General features: G+C 41.6%; 1 protein-coding gene across 2 annotated transcripts in view; it reads left to right on the top strand.

Annotated features, from left to right (window-relative positions):
* LOC117229429 (cell adhesion molecule Dscam2) overlaps positions 1-15,537 on the top strand; it is a 353,961-nt gene that overhangs the window by 179,761 nt on the left and 158,663 nt on the right. For both annotated transcript variants that reach the window (XM_033485864.2, XM_033485865.2), the window contains exon 5: positions 13,283-13,400. In XM_033485864.2, coding sequence (XP_033341755.2) covers positions 13,283-13,400 — 118 coding nt within the window. The remainder of the gene's footprint in view (positions 1-13,282; positions 13,401-15,537) is intronic.

The raw sequence follows: 15,537 nt of genomic DNA, 5'->3' as shown, positions 1-15,537 counted from the left end.
CTTCGGCGAAATGAAACTTACCAGGCCCTGGTAATTCTCTTGCGCCATACCGTAAAAAGCAGACGTTGAAATTTTGATTTTGGAACTGCGGGAAAGGTGGAAGCAACGGTGGCATTCAGCTATTCTATTCCTCGAGTGCTCGGGCTTCCTCTGTCTTGTTTCGGTGCGTTCTTGATAATTCAAGAACCCCCGAATGATAAATCTAACATTGCTACGAAGTTGCTGTAAACCTGCCACGAACATATTTTATCCAGCAACGTGGACAAAAACTGTCCGTAACCAAAAATCCAGCAATATCTATTTTCTGAATTTTGATTCGAATGGTAGAATGCCTGAATATGCAGTTTCAATCGCAATTAACGATTAGATTACCTTCGATTGCTGTTAACGATCGATGCAAAATTTACGATATAAAATATTGTAAAGTAATAAATATGATAACTTCCAATTTTATTAAAAAAAAAGACAATTACTGTCAAATACACACTATCAAGTCAATTACACAATTAATTGTCGATTGACTTAATCGATTGACGAAATTAATCGTCGATTGAATTAATCGATTGACGAAATTAATCGTCGATTGAAAGAGACAATTAATTGTGTAATCGACTTGATAGTGTGTATTTGACAGTAATTGTTGTTTTTTTTTTAAATAAAATTGGAAAGATATTTTCATGTAATTCCGTTAAGGATTATCTTTATCATATTTATTACATTACGATATTTTATATCGTAAATTTTGCATTGATCGTTAATAGCGATCGAAGGAATTGTTAATTGCGATTAATTTCGTCAATCGATTGATTTAATCGTCAATTTTTCGGCGATTAATGCTTTTAATCAACGACTGCCGATTACGTCCATCAATCGGTACATTCAATCGTCGACTTTCGGACGATTAATGACTTTAATCGTGTTCGGCAATTATTTGATCAAACTAATCATTTCGATCGATTGACGCTGAACGCTGCGTCATTTTTACAGAGCAACACGCGTCGATGACCTTTAGCGTGGTCGACCGGTTTAGCGTTAACCCGAGAAAGATAACCTACGTCGCAGAGGCGCCTGCGAAGACTGTTGATTTTTGTTAATTTTTCATAGAGGTCTAGTGATTTAAGTTTAAAATTACTTAAAATATAAAAAAATATAATATAAATGCATTTTATTTTTACGATAATGCCAAACCTTTAAAATGACTAGATTAACTTAAATAAATATCCATTGTTAGTATAAAATTGACGCCTTAGAAAAGCATGCGCCTCTGAAGCGTATGGTTATCTTTTACGTACGTTGTCATATGGTTATCTTTCTAGGGTTAACTAGTGTCCCGAGACACAGTATAAAAGAGGGCGAAAAATAAACGCCGAGAGTTTCGAATAAAATAATTTTCCAATTTCGAAGTTCGTGTTATTTCTGCTTTTCCCGTTTAATATTTAGCGTCCCGACGCAGCGTCTCTAAATCACTTTATTCTAAAACGGAGCTTTGTATGAAAAACCGTCGCTCCGCATTCTCCGCTCACTTTTTCATGTAGATTCGTCCCTGAGCATTCTATTCAGGCTCCGGCAAAACCTGAATATTTCTCGAGTAAAAAAAAACCGGGTTATTTGCATAAACATCCGCGCTCATGATTTCCAGTGAACTCGGCGCGCGTTCGTCGCGGCTCCGAGCTCGGGCTTCGTCAAGAGAGAAGGTTACTTAAGCCGAAGATCCGCGCTCGTTCTGCTATATATTTCTTGTGTTTCGTTCGCGATACTTGATGCAAAGCATACTTCCGCGGCGGTTGTAATTTTCGTGAGAGTATCACGCGGCCCGGGCCGCGGGGGTCGGGCCGGGTCGGTCCGGGCCGTCTGACCCGGCGAGCATTTTTCACGACCGCCGGGAACTCGGGGATCCGTTAATTTCGAGGCTCCGCCACTAATCCCGCGAACCCTTCGTCTCGTCCTCCTCGATCCAGCCTCCGGTTCTATCAAGTTTGCCGCATCCCGACGATGCCATAAACACGCCGAGCGAAATATCCGTCTCGCAGCGCGCATGATTGAACCACTTAACCGGGACTCTTAACGAAAACAGGGCGGAAACTGGGTTGCCTGGCAGCCGCCCGGACCGTCTCAAAGTGTTCGCGGCCTTACCTCTGAGAAATAATCCACTTAGAAAACATATTTTATCCCCGTTCGTAGCATCTGAAAATTCTATCCTCGCCCGCAACATTTTCATCTTCCGCCGCGGCGAATGAAACCGTCCCCGATGGAAACACCGCCGAGCGCAACAAATTCGACATTCTTCCCTGTTGCCGCCGGGCTAATCCCGTTTCTCGACTAATCATCTCAAGACCGTTTCGCTCCTCGAAAAAGGTCTTGATCCTTCGTATCCGATGAAAAACTAATCTCTCCTCGCGATTCGACGAATTTCTTCACGAGCGACCCGCGGACGTTGCTTTCACGCTTTTAGCAAAAGCGTCACCGCTACGTTTACCGTGTCTCTGATATTTTATACACCAAGAATAAAATACGATGGATGGTTCGTCCATTGGGTTGCTCGAACAGTGAGTGCGTTTTTCAAATATATTTCGTTTTGCACGGCTGTTAACAGAGGTCTTGTTTCGGTGTTCTGCTAATGGAGAACGGTATAAGATTTCAAAGCGACCGGAAGATCGTGAAAAAGTTATGGGATAATGCATTATTGAGTAAATATTTACGATATTATAAGTTACGATATAATAATATTTACGATATTATAAGTAATATTTACAAGAATGCAGTTTATCTGCACGTTTTGATTTTGCGAAAATCGTCGCACAAGTACAGAGTTTCTGGATCTCTGCGTCGTTTACAAAATTTTTGATCACTAGACCTCGATGTTTACAATAATTACAAATTAGATAAAGTTGTCTTTTCTCTTCTGATGATTATTAACAGATAATAACAAAGAATTATTACGGATAAAGACAAAATAGGACGGCGGTATCCTCGAATTCTTCGAACACCTTCACAGTTTTGTGCTCGACTCTTGTCGCGAACGCGGAGAATCCGCGGTAATCAGTGCTCAAAGCCGTTCAGAAAGCTATCAGCGTGGAGAAGTTGATTAACCATCGGATCCTTTTCGCCGTGGCATTAAGCCATTAGCTCTCCCGCGAGATCAATCACGGTCGCTGTTGCGGGTTTCAATTTTTCCAATCCGGCCAGGTTTTCCAACGAAGCCGGTCGCGGCCCGGCTATAAATTTATGTTAACGGTAATTGCGCTCATGCAGTTTTTAACTTAATAAACGGAAGGCTCACGTGCTCCGGGAATCTTCCGCACAGGCGACCAGCCCATCGACCCGTCTCCGCCTCGGATACAACAAATTAACTGAAAGCTCGATGTACACGGAGGTTTTCGTGAGTAACGAGCAAACTTTTCACAATTATCCGTCGCTCGAGTGTTTCGAAAATGTTCCGAATCGGCGCAAAGTTCGGTTTCGTTGTTCGCGTCGGTGCACGGCGAGCCTGTTCACGCGTTCGACGGTGCTTTTCTAGGCTGCGACGACCCGCGAGGCTGAATTATATTAGGTTCGTACGAATGCGTCGCGAGGGTGCCAGAGTCTCGTTATTGAAACGCCGCGTGTTTGTAAAACGTACGGTAAATAACGTCGTCGTTGTTGTTGTTGTTGTTGCCCCGATTCCCGCCCCGGATCGACACAGAGCATATTAATTCGCAAAACTGTTACAAATTAATGAACTTCCGGCAGTTTAGCCGTGGCGATTAAATTTTAATTGTGGCAACCAGATGTTGCTGCGTTACTCGTATCACGCCACACCTGTCTTCAATTAGCCGCGCAGTATTAATTTAGCAAAGAGCACTTACGTGTCATTAGTAAGGGATCAATCAATCATCTTGCTCGTCGGATCGGCTGTACTGTAATCAAATCAGTTTGTACGAGCCCGGGGCCAAGATAAATTTGATTCGAATACATCTGGGTCACGGGGAAAATTGATTAATCCGTTGCGATGGTCGAATTTCCTGACAAAAATATAACCGAGCGTGCCTCGAATCATTTATAATTTTGTTTAGCAATTTTCGTCAACATGTTTTTCCGAGCTACCCGTTCTAGACACGTTTGTTGTTCCGTCGATCTTGATCAAAGTTGAGATTGTAATATATGTGCCGGTCGAACGACAATGTTTATATTTAGGGTTTCAATATAATTAAAGGAACTATCAATGTAATTTTTGACAACTAAATTCTTTTTTTTAATTTAATTTATTTGATGTCGCATCTGCTTAATTAGCGATCATTTGTGGGATAACATTTGTAAGGTCACATGTAGTGTAGTATATACAATAGTTTCGCATTACATTTTTACATTATTTTCGTAATCTAGGCTTCTTAAGTTGCTATATAATTTCGCTAAACAATTTGGTTTCTTCTAAGTATGACATAACGTTTGCTGTTTGTTTTTGCAGTTGTCCAAACGTTCTTTGATGATATTGAGCATTTTTACTTTTTTTCTAATATTGTTATACAGTGGAAATTCTATTAGGATGAGCTTAACTGTAATCTCAGTGTTACAGAACAACTAAATTGTTTAATGAAAAATGAAAATATTCCGCGACAAAATCACTTTTTCTCTTGAATTGGTTCAGCAGCGAATAATATATTGAAATTAAAACGCTTTTAATTCGTTCGCTGTTCGAAAACCGACTTATTCAATTTTGTGATACATCCATAAAATCTGCAATCTAATTACGACCGAATGGATCTAGTTCGGAAGATTGTATAAAGTCAAGAATAGAAATTTCCAAGAGATCTGCAGTCTCGTTATTAATTCATTCGACGAATTTGTAGCATCCTCGCTGGCTGTCCGAGTTCCCTTGCAACAAATGCGTTCTTCCACGCGAACATATTTTCTCAGTTGTCACGAAAGCAGTTCGAAGCGCGACGAGTGCTGTCATAATTCGATTTCTGACACTGAGATCGTATAAATCGACGGAGTCGCCGCGCCGATAACAAAATACGATAAATAGAACCGAAATAAAACACGATAACTCGTAGAACGAATCGCAAAGAATATTTGAACGAAATGCGGCGCGAGAATAGTATTGAGAAGAAAAAGCGTCGTTTCCTCGCGAAAATAAGAACTTAATGAAAAGAATATCGCGGAGATTTATGAGCACGGAAATACGATTTTAGGTGTGTCGGTGGCAGCGCTAGGAATGGCCGGGAATAGCTGGAAAGCAAAGGCTGGAAATCACGTCTGATTTAAGAACGCAATTGCGGGATGGAGTGCCGGGTCTATTTGCCGTCTTTTTGTCGAAACAAATTCTTTTTCCGCAGGAATCGTTGCTCCCTTCCGCGACGTCGTCGTCGTCGTCGCCGGTCTCGGTTGCCTCAATACAAGGGCAAGTTTCGCTTTAAATTTTCAACGAACGCGCGACCCCTTCGGGAACTTCCCTCGGGACCGGCAGCTGGATTCTTTGGTAACTCGGCAATCTCTGTTTCTCTTTTTCCGATGTCCGATGTAAATTAAGCACGGACCGGCCTTGGCTGCGCGGGTTTCTTTTTCGGCCGCGGCGAACCTGCGGGACGAGGTTCGCCGGATGTTTTGCGACGATCTTGCTACGCGATCGCGAAACCTCGCCGCGATCTTGCCAGCAGATTCCGCGTTTCATGCTCGAATTGGAAATTAGTGCCTTCCCTTAAGTGCAAATCGATAGCACGCGCCGCCACCGTGTCAATAGATATATCGATGAACTTCGGACAATCGATTCTCTGTTTATAATGAAACATTAATCAGATACGACGGAGCACGACAGATCAAGCTTACAATGGTGCCGCTGGCTCTGGGCCTGACAGCGCGGGACATTACCGCAGAAAGTAGTAGCGCAGAATGATATACCGTTCGCGCGTAATCAAGCGACGCGACGGTACAAATGAAATTTCTTAATAACGGGATAGCTGTTTGCGAAATTACTTTACCCTTTGTGGCCCGGACTTTGCACGCGAATGTACGAATTTCATGGAAATCGAGGCCAGTGAATTTCCAATCTTTGCATTGAAATTAACATCGAATTAGTTTATTCATTTCACTAATCGATTATGAAAGAGAGAGAGCGAATATAACGAGATATTTTTTGGCAGATTGTTGCAAAACAGGAAATCTACATCATGATTGCAGCAGTAATTCAAAATTGAAGAATTATAAGACACTCGAATAATAGAAAATAAAAGATTTAATTACGCGTATGCAATCACTAATTTCTACCTGCGAGTACAAACTCTCTTGTATATAACTAGCATTGTTATACAGTTGTCTGTAATATTTTTAATATAATCCTGTTTTTCAATTAACCATAGGGGAGGAATCTAAACATTAATCATATAATTGTACAACGATACAAATTTTATTAAACGCTATTAGACAGACTGTATAAATAAATCGGATTAAAACGAAAATATTGCTAAAATCGAAGTTGATTTAAAGAACGTAAAATAACAGAAAATGATTCTTGTTATTTATAGAAAATTGACGCTCCTCAACAAATTCGAACTATTTCTTAAACATTCTTGTCCGAATTGTTGGAAATAGCACAAACGACGTGGCTACCGATTTGCACACGTTCCTGGCATATTTGAAAGTAGGTCAACTGGAAACTAAAAAATTGATACATAGCGATATATAAGAAATTGGACAGTCGCGTCGGTGGAAGACCCGCACAGTGAAGTAGACGGGCGCCATTTCGTAGCGGGCGATTCTGCAAACTTCAGCGAAATATTTTTCATACTTTATCAACTATTTCGATCGCAATATCGCAATTTTTGTGAAAGAAGTTATTAGGATACATATACGTACACAGCATTTCTTAAGCTGATTCACCGATTGATCGTTCACCTAACATAGAGATACGTTGTTAACGGGATTTTTATGCAAAATAATACTCGTCAGCACTGCAGTTGAAAATAACGCTGCATTGTTTTTAAATTCTGTAGACGATTTTACTGTTTTGTATTTGACCAAATCAAATACATTTGTTGGTCATTTGCTTGGCATTTCTTTCAATCATTACTCGTTTTCAATAAATTATACGTTAAATATAAAAATAAAAGATGAATATAATAAAATAACAAAAAATTATAAAATCTAAATTAAATATAAGAATAGTCGTTAAATATAAAAATATAAATATAAAAATAGTCGCGTTTAGTGCTCGATAATTCTAGCGTTAGTGACACATCTATATAAAGTAATATTATTTGAATTAGACAATTGAACAATTTGAACAACTGGGGCATTTAGACCGGTTAAGCAAGAGTCTCTTAGCACACCGAACCATCGTTCAAGATTTAGTAAATCGCGTCGAATAAACACGTGGCTCGCGTGTCCCGCGACAGCGCGATAAAACGTCGCACCATCGAACGAAGCAAGAAGAAAGCGAGAATATTGAAAAGAAGCGGTTTGACCGCGGTGGGAACCTGCAAAATCCGAATGCACCTCGACGGCAACACTCGGCGCGTGCACGAGACCCGCGAGTTTCGTTACAGGGAAACGCCTGGAATCTTGTTAGCGAAGACTGCATATAAACGTCAGCCGCATATCTTGAGCCACTCTCGGGCTGAATGCGCCCGGAACGAATCCGGTGCATCGCGGCGTGTCACATTCACGGATCTGCTCGCGACAGCCGCCGCGCCGTTTCCGCGGCGCGAGTTCTTTCGGCGAGAGCGCGCGACTCGCGAGGAGGCGTTTCGCGCTCGCGTCGACGATTAGAAGGGAGCAGCGAGTGTCTTCTTTCCGGCGCCGGTGGTTGGATGCGAGCTGAAAGCTTGCACCCTGTGTGTGACAATACACCGCGCGCGCATTCGGTAATACAACGCGACCGGTATTAAATTCCCTCGTTGGAACGGCGCGGTGAGAAGCGCGGGATCGAAGCGACAGCGATCAAACGTCGATCCTCGTGAAATTGTAAACTGGAAATAAATCGCCGCGAGATACGACCGATTATATTATATTATAATGCATTGTTTGCCTTCGGTTTCTTGCGACCGATGATTAACTGCTCGCGGACGCGTGTCCGCAAACAGCCGCCCGAACGTACGATGAATATTCAGTCGGCATTAAAGATATGATAACGTCGTTAAAATTGCACCGGAAGAATTAACATTTATTGAGATGTTACGAAGAGAGGATGCAGCTTAGTGCAGGGGTGTCAAACTCGAAAGTTAACTTGGGCCGAATAAACAATGCTTAACTTTAGGTGGGCCGCAAAAAAAAAAGATCAATGTTCGTAGAAACAAATATTTTTATTTTGACTAGTACATTGTAATAAATATATATATATATATATATATAATTAAATTATTGTTTACGTCCTGATACGTGACATCTCTTCTCTGATACCATCTTTCCTATTTCGGGAGACATTTTATTGGCCGAGAGTACTTTCAACATTTCTAATTCACATTTCTATTTTATTTTTACTTCGCGTCGGATATATTGACTGGGCCGCAAAAATGTTCATCTCGGGCCGCGAGTTTGACACCCCTGGCTTAGCGGGTAATGTGTGAAACATTTTGCGCGGAAATTGCGATTGGTTGGAGGAACAATGGGAAATAAAAGAACTTTTTTATCTGAGGAGATACTTCTTTATTCAGTCTAATAATGATGATACAGTAATAGTAACAGTCACAGTGATCTTTTAGTAATAATAATCCGTAATTTTCAGTAATCTCGAATTCTTTCGGCCGGTCGACGACGATGCAACAATGTCTGTCGCGCAACGTAATAATTAACTGTTGAAAAATTCGTTGCGTCGCAGAAAGCAGAGGCGAAGCAACAGATTTTTAATCCCGTCATATCGTTTCGTGCCCGTTGCGCGGCGCCCGTATTTTGCGCCCGACGCGTTTCGAAGCTCGGTCGACGAATCGAATCGAATCGAATGGAATCGAAACGAGTTCGGCCCGAGTTCGTTCGTCGGATCGATGACCGGGCGACAATACGAAAAACGCTATAATCGCCGGCCGGCGTATCGTTACCGTTGCATACGTCGAGCTCTTTTGTTGCAGTATTCATTACAGCGTTATTACACAATATCCGGCCGGTGACTCCCCAGCCGGATTATTTCGAGCGTGGCTAATTATGCGAATATCTGTTAATGAAATCTTAATGAACCGTACGCGGCGATCGCGATCCCATTGATGTTGGCAATAAATCTGAACGAGCTGCGCGCCCGCGAAGGGCCGGCCGGTAAGTTTCCCTCGAGCGGCTGGATAGAAGCGACGGACGGGCGGCCGCGTCCGGGGTCAATTTGAAACCGTATTAAAGTTTCTCTTTACCGCTTCGGGCCGCCTTTGACGCCGGAATATAGACGATTATGTTTGCAAATTCTTTTTTCAGAATGGAACTAATAAACTTTGTATATGAATAGCGCGTGCATTCTGTTTCCGGGAAGTTCGCGCCGGCGATGCTGATGGACTTCGCTGGCGCCGTCAATGTGTCCAGGGCACGCGAATTATTATCATACTGATACCTTTGTCGCCTTTGAACGTGCGGCAACAACGTGCCCGGCCAACAGTTTGCGATCCGTAAACAGGATTCGTTCCGTCTGATCGCTTATGAGCGTTTTATTAATATCGAGAGTTTTAAAGCCGGCGCGAAAAATCCGCTCGCCGTCGTGAATCCTGAAAGATTTCAATGGATCAAAGCATTATGACGTCCGTGCATTATTGTAAAGAAATCTGCAAGTCGAATGTCGAATTGAATGTCGCGTTCGTTTCTTTCCTATTCAACGCTGGGACATCTCTTGTACGCGTAAATTGACGGGTAGATAAAAAACGCGTGTTCTTTTTAAAGAGAGGATTCATTTAACGTATAAATAATTTGATTATATAATTATATAATTGTTAATTCTTCATTTTTGGTACTGTCAGTTCTCGAAATACGTATTGGCGTGTCATTTTTATTTAATCGTCGTGGGATTATTATTTTTATTTAATATTCTCTTTCCAATCGCTTTTACAGTTGTAACCCGATCCTCAGTGTTCAAAGGAAGGGCCAACGGGAATTAATTCGCAGTATAAACAATAATAATAATAATAATTATAACAATATATATATATATATATATATATATATATATATATATATATATATATTATATATTATATTATATTATATTATATTATATTATATTATATTATTATATATTAATATATTATATTATATATTATATATATATTATAAACAATAATAATAATAACAATATGGCTTTTAGCTATTCAATTGTTTTAGCTAGCAATATTTAAGCATTCAGGAAAATGTGAGCACGATTGGATGCAGCTCGACGTTATAAAAAATATGTTAACCTGCTTATGTTGAAAAGCCATTAGTTCAATCGATATTTCAATTTGACTAACGCAAGCGAATACAATTAATCGCATTTGTCACGTTAATGCTGAGTACTTGAGACTTAGAATGATTTCAATTGAAATATCAACCAACCTATTAACTTTTCGACGTAAGCATGCTAATACATTTTTATAACTAATATCGTTCCGCGTCCATTGATGTATCACAAAATAAACCATTCCGTTCGAAGAAACAAAGTTGACCTCCGTATGACCTCAACGCGTCCACTCGCGAAAAAACTAGCAGCAGCAGAACACGCCAAATTCGACAGCATTCGAATCCCCTCTGAAACATTTTTCGCCGCGGGCAATAATAGCGATGCAAATCGAGGCGGTAATATATATCCGGTGACCCATCCTGCACATACGGCGACCAAAATGACAAACAATTTCTCCGTACCATCGTCACGGACAAATGAAAATTCGCGATCCATTCGACGATTTAACACGTTCCGTGCCACGTGTACCATCGATGGTACACGCTTCCATGTTTACTTAGAGAACTGAACAAATTGTTTACAAGAAATTTAGAACCGAAGAATCAATTTCCACCGCAAGAATGGGCGTTGATAAGTTTTTGTTACGTTGTTATGTGTACGAGAATTAATCATTGCACGTAATACATCAAGTTTTAGTAAAATATCAAAGTGTGAAGATTCGAGTAAAAAAAGCTCGGCACGGAACGTGTTAAACAGAATAATCGTTTCCCCGCGGTCCTCGTGCAAGCAACTTCGGCAATCGATCGATTTCAAGGATCATTAACCACCAGCAATTTCCCCTAAACTCGGAGAACCATGCTCGCGAGGAAGATCAGCGGCCAGAACTCGGTCAAAGGGCGATCCGGGGACCGTCGAACGAGGGTTAAGGACGATTTCCAATGTTCGCGGAGGTGCGACGAGATACCGGGCCGGTTATCTGGCCCTTTATGGGAGGCCACGCCGCGCGACCCGAGACGTGGCCACTATCTGCGGCCATAATTTCCCATTAAACGTCGTGGATGATGCGTGCACCGGCACGAACCCTATTCCCGACTCTCTCCACCGTCCGCCGGATCCTTCTTTTCTGTCTCCTCCCGAGGCTGCCGCCACGGAGAACCGTTGTTCCTGTTCCTTTTTCAGCCGGCGGCTATTTATGACGCGCCGTGGAAAACATTTCCCGTATATCACGGAACAAACTTACATGAACTCGTCCTGAGGGAAGAAGAGGGCACACGCCGTAGCTGCAAAGTAACACTCCCCCCGTCCCGCCCCGCCCCCGCAGCCGGCGCGGTTGCACGTGTGCTGGCTGGTTCTGCGCTCCGGGAAAAAGAACCGGGATGTATTTCCTACTCGGTTTCCTATCCCCTCCGTCGGCCCTCCGCGTCCTTTGTTAAATCTCCGGCGATATTGTCACTATCAATTTTCCGAACAATGTAATCCAATACCGTTCTCGTCGGCAACGCCGGCGTTTCCGTTATTTCTTCGCGCGCCGTTTTCGCGCCTGCACCGGAAAAGCACCGCGTGATCGAGCTTCTCGCAGATCGGCCGCTTCGAACGCGATTCGTTAACACGTTCCGTGCCGAGCTTTTTTTACTCGAATCTTCACACTTTGATATTTTACTAAAACTTGATGTATTACGTGCAATTATTAATTCTCGTACACATAACAACGTAACAAAAACTTATCAACGCCCATTCTTGCGGTGGAAATTGATTCTTCGGTTCTAAATTTCTTGTAAACAATTTGTTCAGTTCACTAAGTAAACATGCAAGCGTGTACCATCGATGGTACACGTGGTACGGAACGTGTTAACACCGGGTTCGCGAAACTTGGCTAAGTGACGGGTCATCTATTTTTTTTATTCGCGTTTGTTCAGGTCGTAAAGACATGAGTTATTTATTTAGCGACTTCCGTTAATATTCGGACACCTTTCAAAACGCAATCACTTTTTTAGGACTGGACTGAACGATGTGAATCTTTTTCTGATGATTGAACGACCGGTCTATTAGACTTGGAATATTTTTCTGTTTTTTAATTTTGCTGTCGCTTAGAATGACAAAGGAAAATAAAAAACTCCTATTTTTTAATTTCTTTGTTCGAGCCTAGAATATTTAAAAAATGTGTTTTGTAGGTAATTTGAAGGTCACGTCCCAGCGCACATTTGTCCACCAACACAAAAATATAGTAGTCCTTGAAAAAGAACATCTATAATCTTGACAACTACGAAAAAGAACATTTTTTTAAAAATAGGATAGTGACCACGTGACACCATTAAAGTGCACATAAAAAACTATTTACTCTCTCAAAATTGAAGAAAATAGTAGAAGAGTCACACTCAAGCGAGAAACCCTGTATATTCGTGTTTTGTCTCTTAATCCATTCACGCGAATCGCGTCCGAATCGCGTCCGAATCGCGGCGTTTTCGTTCGATGCCCGCGTATCCCCTGCGAGAGTAAGGGCCAGGCGATCGAGGTGGCCGCCTCCGCGCCGGATTTCATTTTGTAATTTACAGCGGACGGTTTTTAATCCCGCGGCTGTTTTATTAAAACTACCCGTCGGCGGTCTGCCGGCTGCTGCCTCCGCTCCGGCTCTATTTCGCGGAATATACATATATTCGCGGGCGCATCGCGAGCTGAACCTTGCCGGGATTCATCTCCGCGCAAGATGTTCCGTGGGCGACATATTAAAGGGAGAGTTTCTCGCTGGCGTCGCCCGCCCACGCTGCGAGCCGTTGTCCCGAAAATTTCGTGGAAGTTTCCCTTCGAACGGGAAAGTTCTGCCGCCGAGGGGAACCGAGGGATTTCTTTATTATTTCACGCGGCTGCCGTCGGCCTCGGTCTATAGACACCACCACCCCCCTCCCCCCGGATGTATTGTCGTTAGAGGATTTATGACGTACCTGGGCTCTTTTTTTCTGCTTGCAGAGATACGGAGCACCATGCCGCCGATGATAAACGAGAAGGTGGTTTACATGTCGGCGAGGCTGAAGGACACCATTGTGATACCGTGCGTCGCGTACGGCAATCCAACACCCACCAACAGGTAAGAACGCCGCGGTGATAGGCGCCCGCGAATTTCTATGCGAGCGCGTTCCCCATCCGGCAAACGCTCTGTAACAATTCGTCGGCGGTTCTGCGAAATCCCGACGATCATCGCACGCGACAGCATAATCGATAAGATTCCCGGCCGACGTAAATATTCTAAACGACAGGTTTATACGCCGAAACGGCGTTATTTATTTCGAATACTTAAGATACTTGTCTAAGGTAATTATACCGAATTACAGTAATGTCTCTCTAATTGACGCTCAGATTGTCCACAAAAATCGACAATTTGGGAAGAGGAGATACGATTATTCGAGACTTGCGTCTCGTTTTTATAATGAAAGACAATCGGTGATTATAAAAATAATCGTACCTTCTCTTCTCAAATTGTTCATTTTTGTGCGCAATGTCAGCGCGAATTAGGGAAAAATTATCGTACATTCTGCGGTCTCCCTTACTGACGCTCAGATTGCCCATAAAAATGGACAATTTGGGAAGAGGAGATGCGTTTATTGGAGCCTCGCGGTTCGTTTACGTAGTTACAAATTGTCAAGAAACATAAAAACGAGCTGCAAGGCTCGAATAATCGTATCTCCTCTTCAAATATTGTCCATTTTTGTGCGCAATCTGAGCGTCAGTTAGGGAGACATTGCTGTAATTCGCTTCAGTCGAATATTTCGTTCGAATAACGATTATTCGTTGTTCGTCATAAATTATTCTGTCTATTTGTTCGAGTAAATTATTCTGTCTAATTGCTCGAATAAATTATTTTCACTATTTGTTCGAGTAAATTATTCTGTCTGTTTTTTCGAATAAATTATTCTGTTTGTTTGTTCGAATAAATTGTTCTATCTGTTTTCTCGAATAAATTGTTCTGTCTATTTGTTCGAATAAATTATTCTGTCTAATTGCTCGAATAAATTATTTTCACTATTTGTTCGAGTAATTTATTCTGTCTGTTTGTTCGAATAAATTATTTTCACTATTTATTTTGAACAAATTATTCTGACTATTCGTTGGAATAAATTATTCTGTCTATTTGTTTTGAATAAATTATCCTGTCTGTTTGTTCGAATAAATTATTCTATCTGTTTTCTCGAATAAATTGTTCTGTCTATTTGTTCGAATAAATTATTCTGTCTAATTGCTCGAATAAATTATTTTCACTATTTGTTCGAGTAATTTATATTCTGTCTGTTTGTTCGAATAAATTATTTTCACTATTTGTTTTGAACAAATTATTCTGACTATTCGTTGGAATAAATTATTCTGTCTGTTTTCTCGAATAAATTATCCTGTCTGTTTGTTCGAATAAATTATTCTATCTGTTTTCTCGAATAAATTGTTCTGTCTATTTGTTCGAATAAATTAGTCTATCTTAGTTTATCCGATAGTGTCAAATAAAATGTAATTTGTTCATCATTATCTCTCATCCAGAGACGTGAAACGTTATCTCCTTTAAAACGCCTGCAGAATAACGAATCATTTGCTCTTTAAATCAAAGGAAATGAAATCAAAGCCCTTTAACCAAGCATTTACGAAACAGGTGTTACAAAAGTCTCGAAACTGTTGCGTTAAAAACGAAGCGGTGCATAATCAAACGGTTTCGCTTTCGAATTCACAAAGGCGCCAGTGTTAAATCAACCCGTTTAATCCACTTGGCGCGTGTTTTTATGAAACAGTACTTCAGCCGATGAGTGTGCACAATGCATCGAACAGTTGTTCGCAACGTATCGCGCTAGGGTACGAACGATCGTGTGCCTTTCCTCGAAAAAATGCAGCCGCGGAAAGCCTGGGAACCGTTAATGTTTTATTCTCTGCTCCATAAAACAAGCGAACGAGAGAAGAGGGTAGAAGGGATGATAGAAAGAGAGAGAAAAAGAGAGAGAGAGAGAGAGAGAGAGAGAGAAATAGAGGGGAAGGTGAGAGAAAGAGAGCGGTCCATAAACCTTGGTAATTGCTGACTTTTGCAAAACGGTCCTCGAGCACGGTTCGCTTACTTGCCAAACAGTTTTCCGATACAACGGGGCGATGCATTGACGAAGTTTAATTTAATTGGCTAGGTCGCGGTAGCAGGACCGCGCACGGGCTTTTCTTCCTCGTGGAAAACATTTCGATTGTTCGCGCGGATAAAC

This window comes from Megalopta genalis, chromosome 3 (assembly GCF_051020955.1).
Source record: "Megalopta genalis isolate 19385.01 chromosome 3, iyMegGena1_principal, whole genome shotgun sequence".
NCBI classification, from domain to species: Eukaryota; Metazoa; Arthropoda; class Insecta; order Hymenoptera; family Halictidae; genus Megalopta; species Megalopta genalis.
Note: the sequence above shows the minus strand (reverse complement) of the source record. Positions and strands in the feature narration are given on the sequence as shown.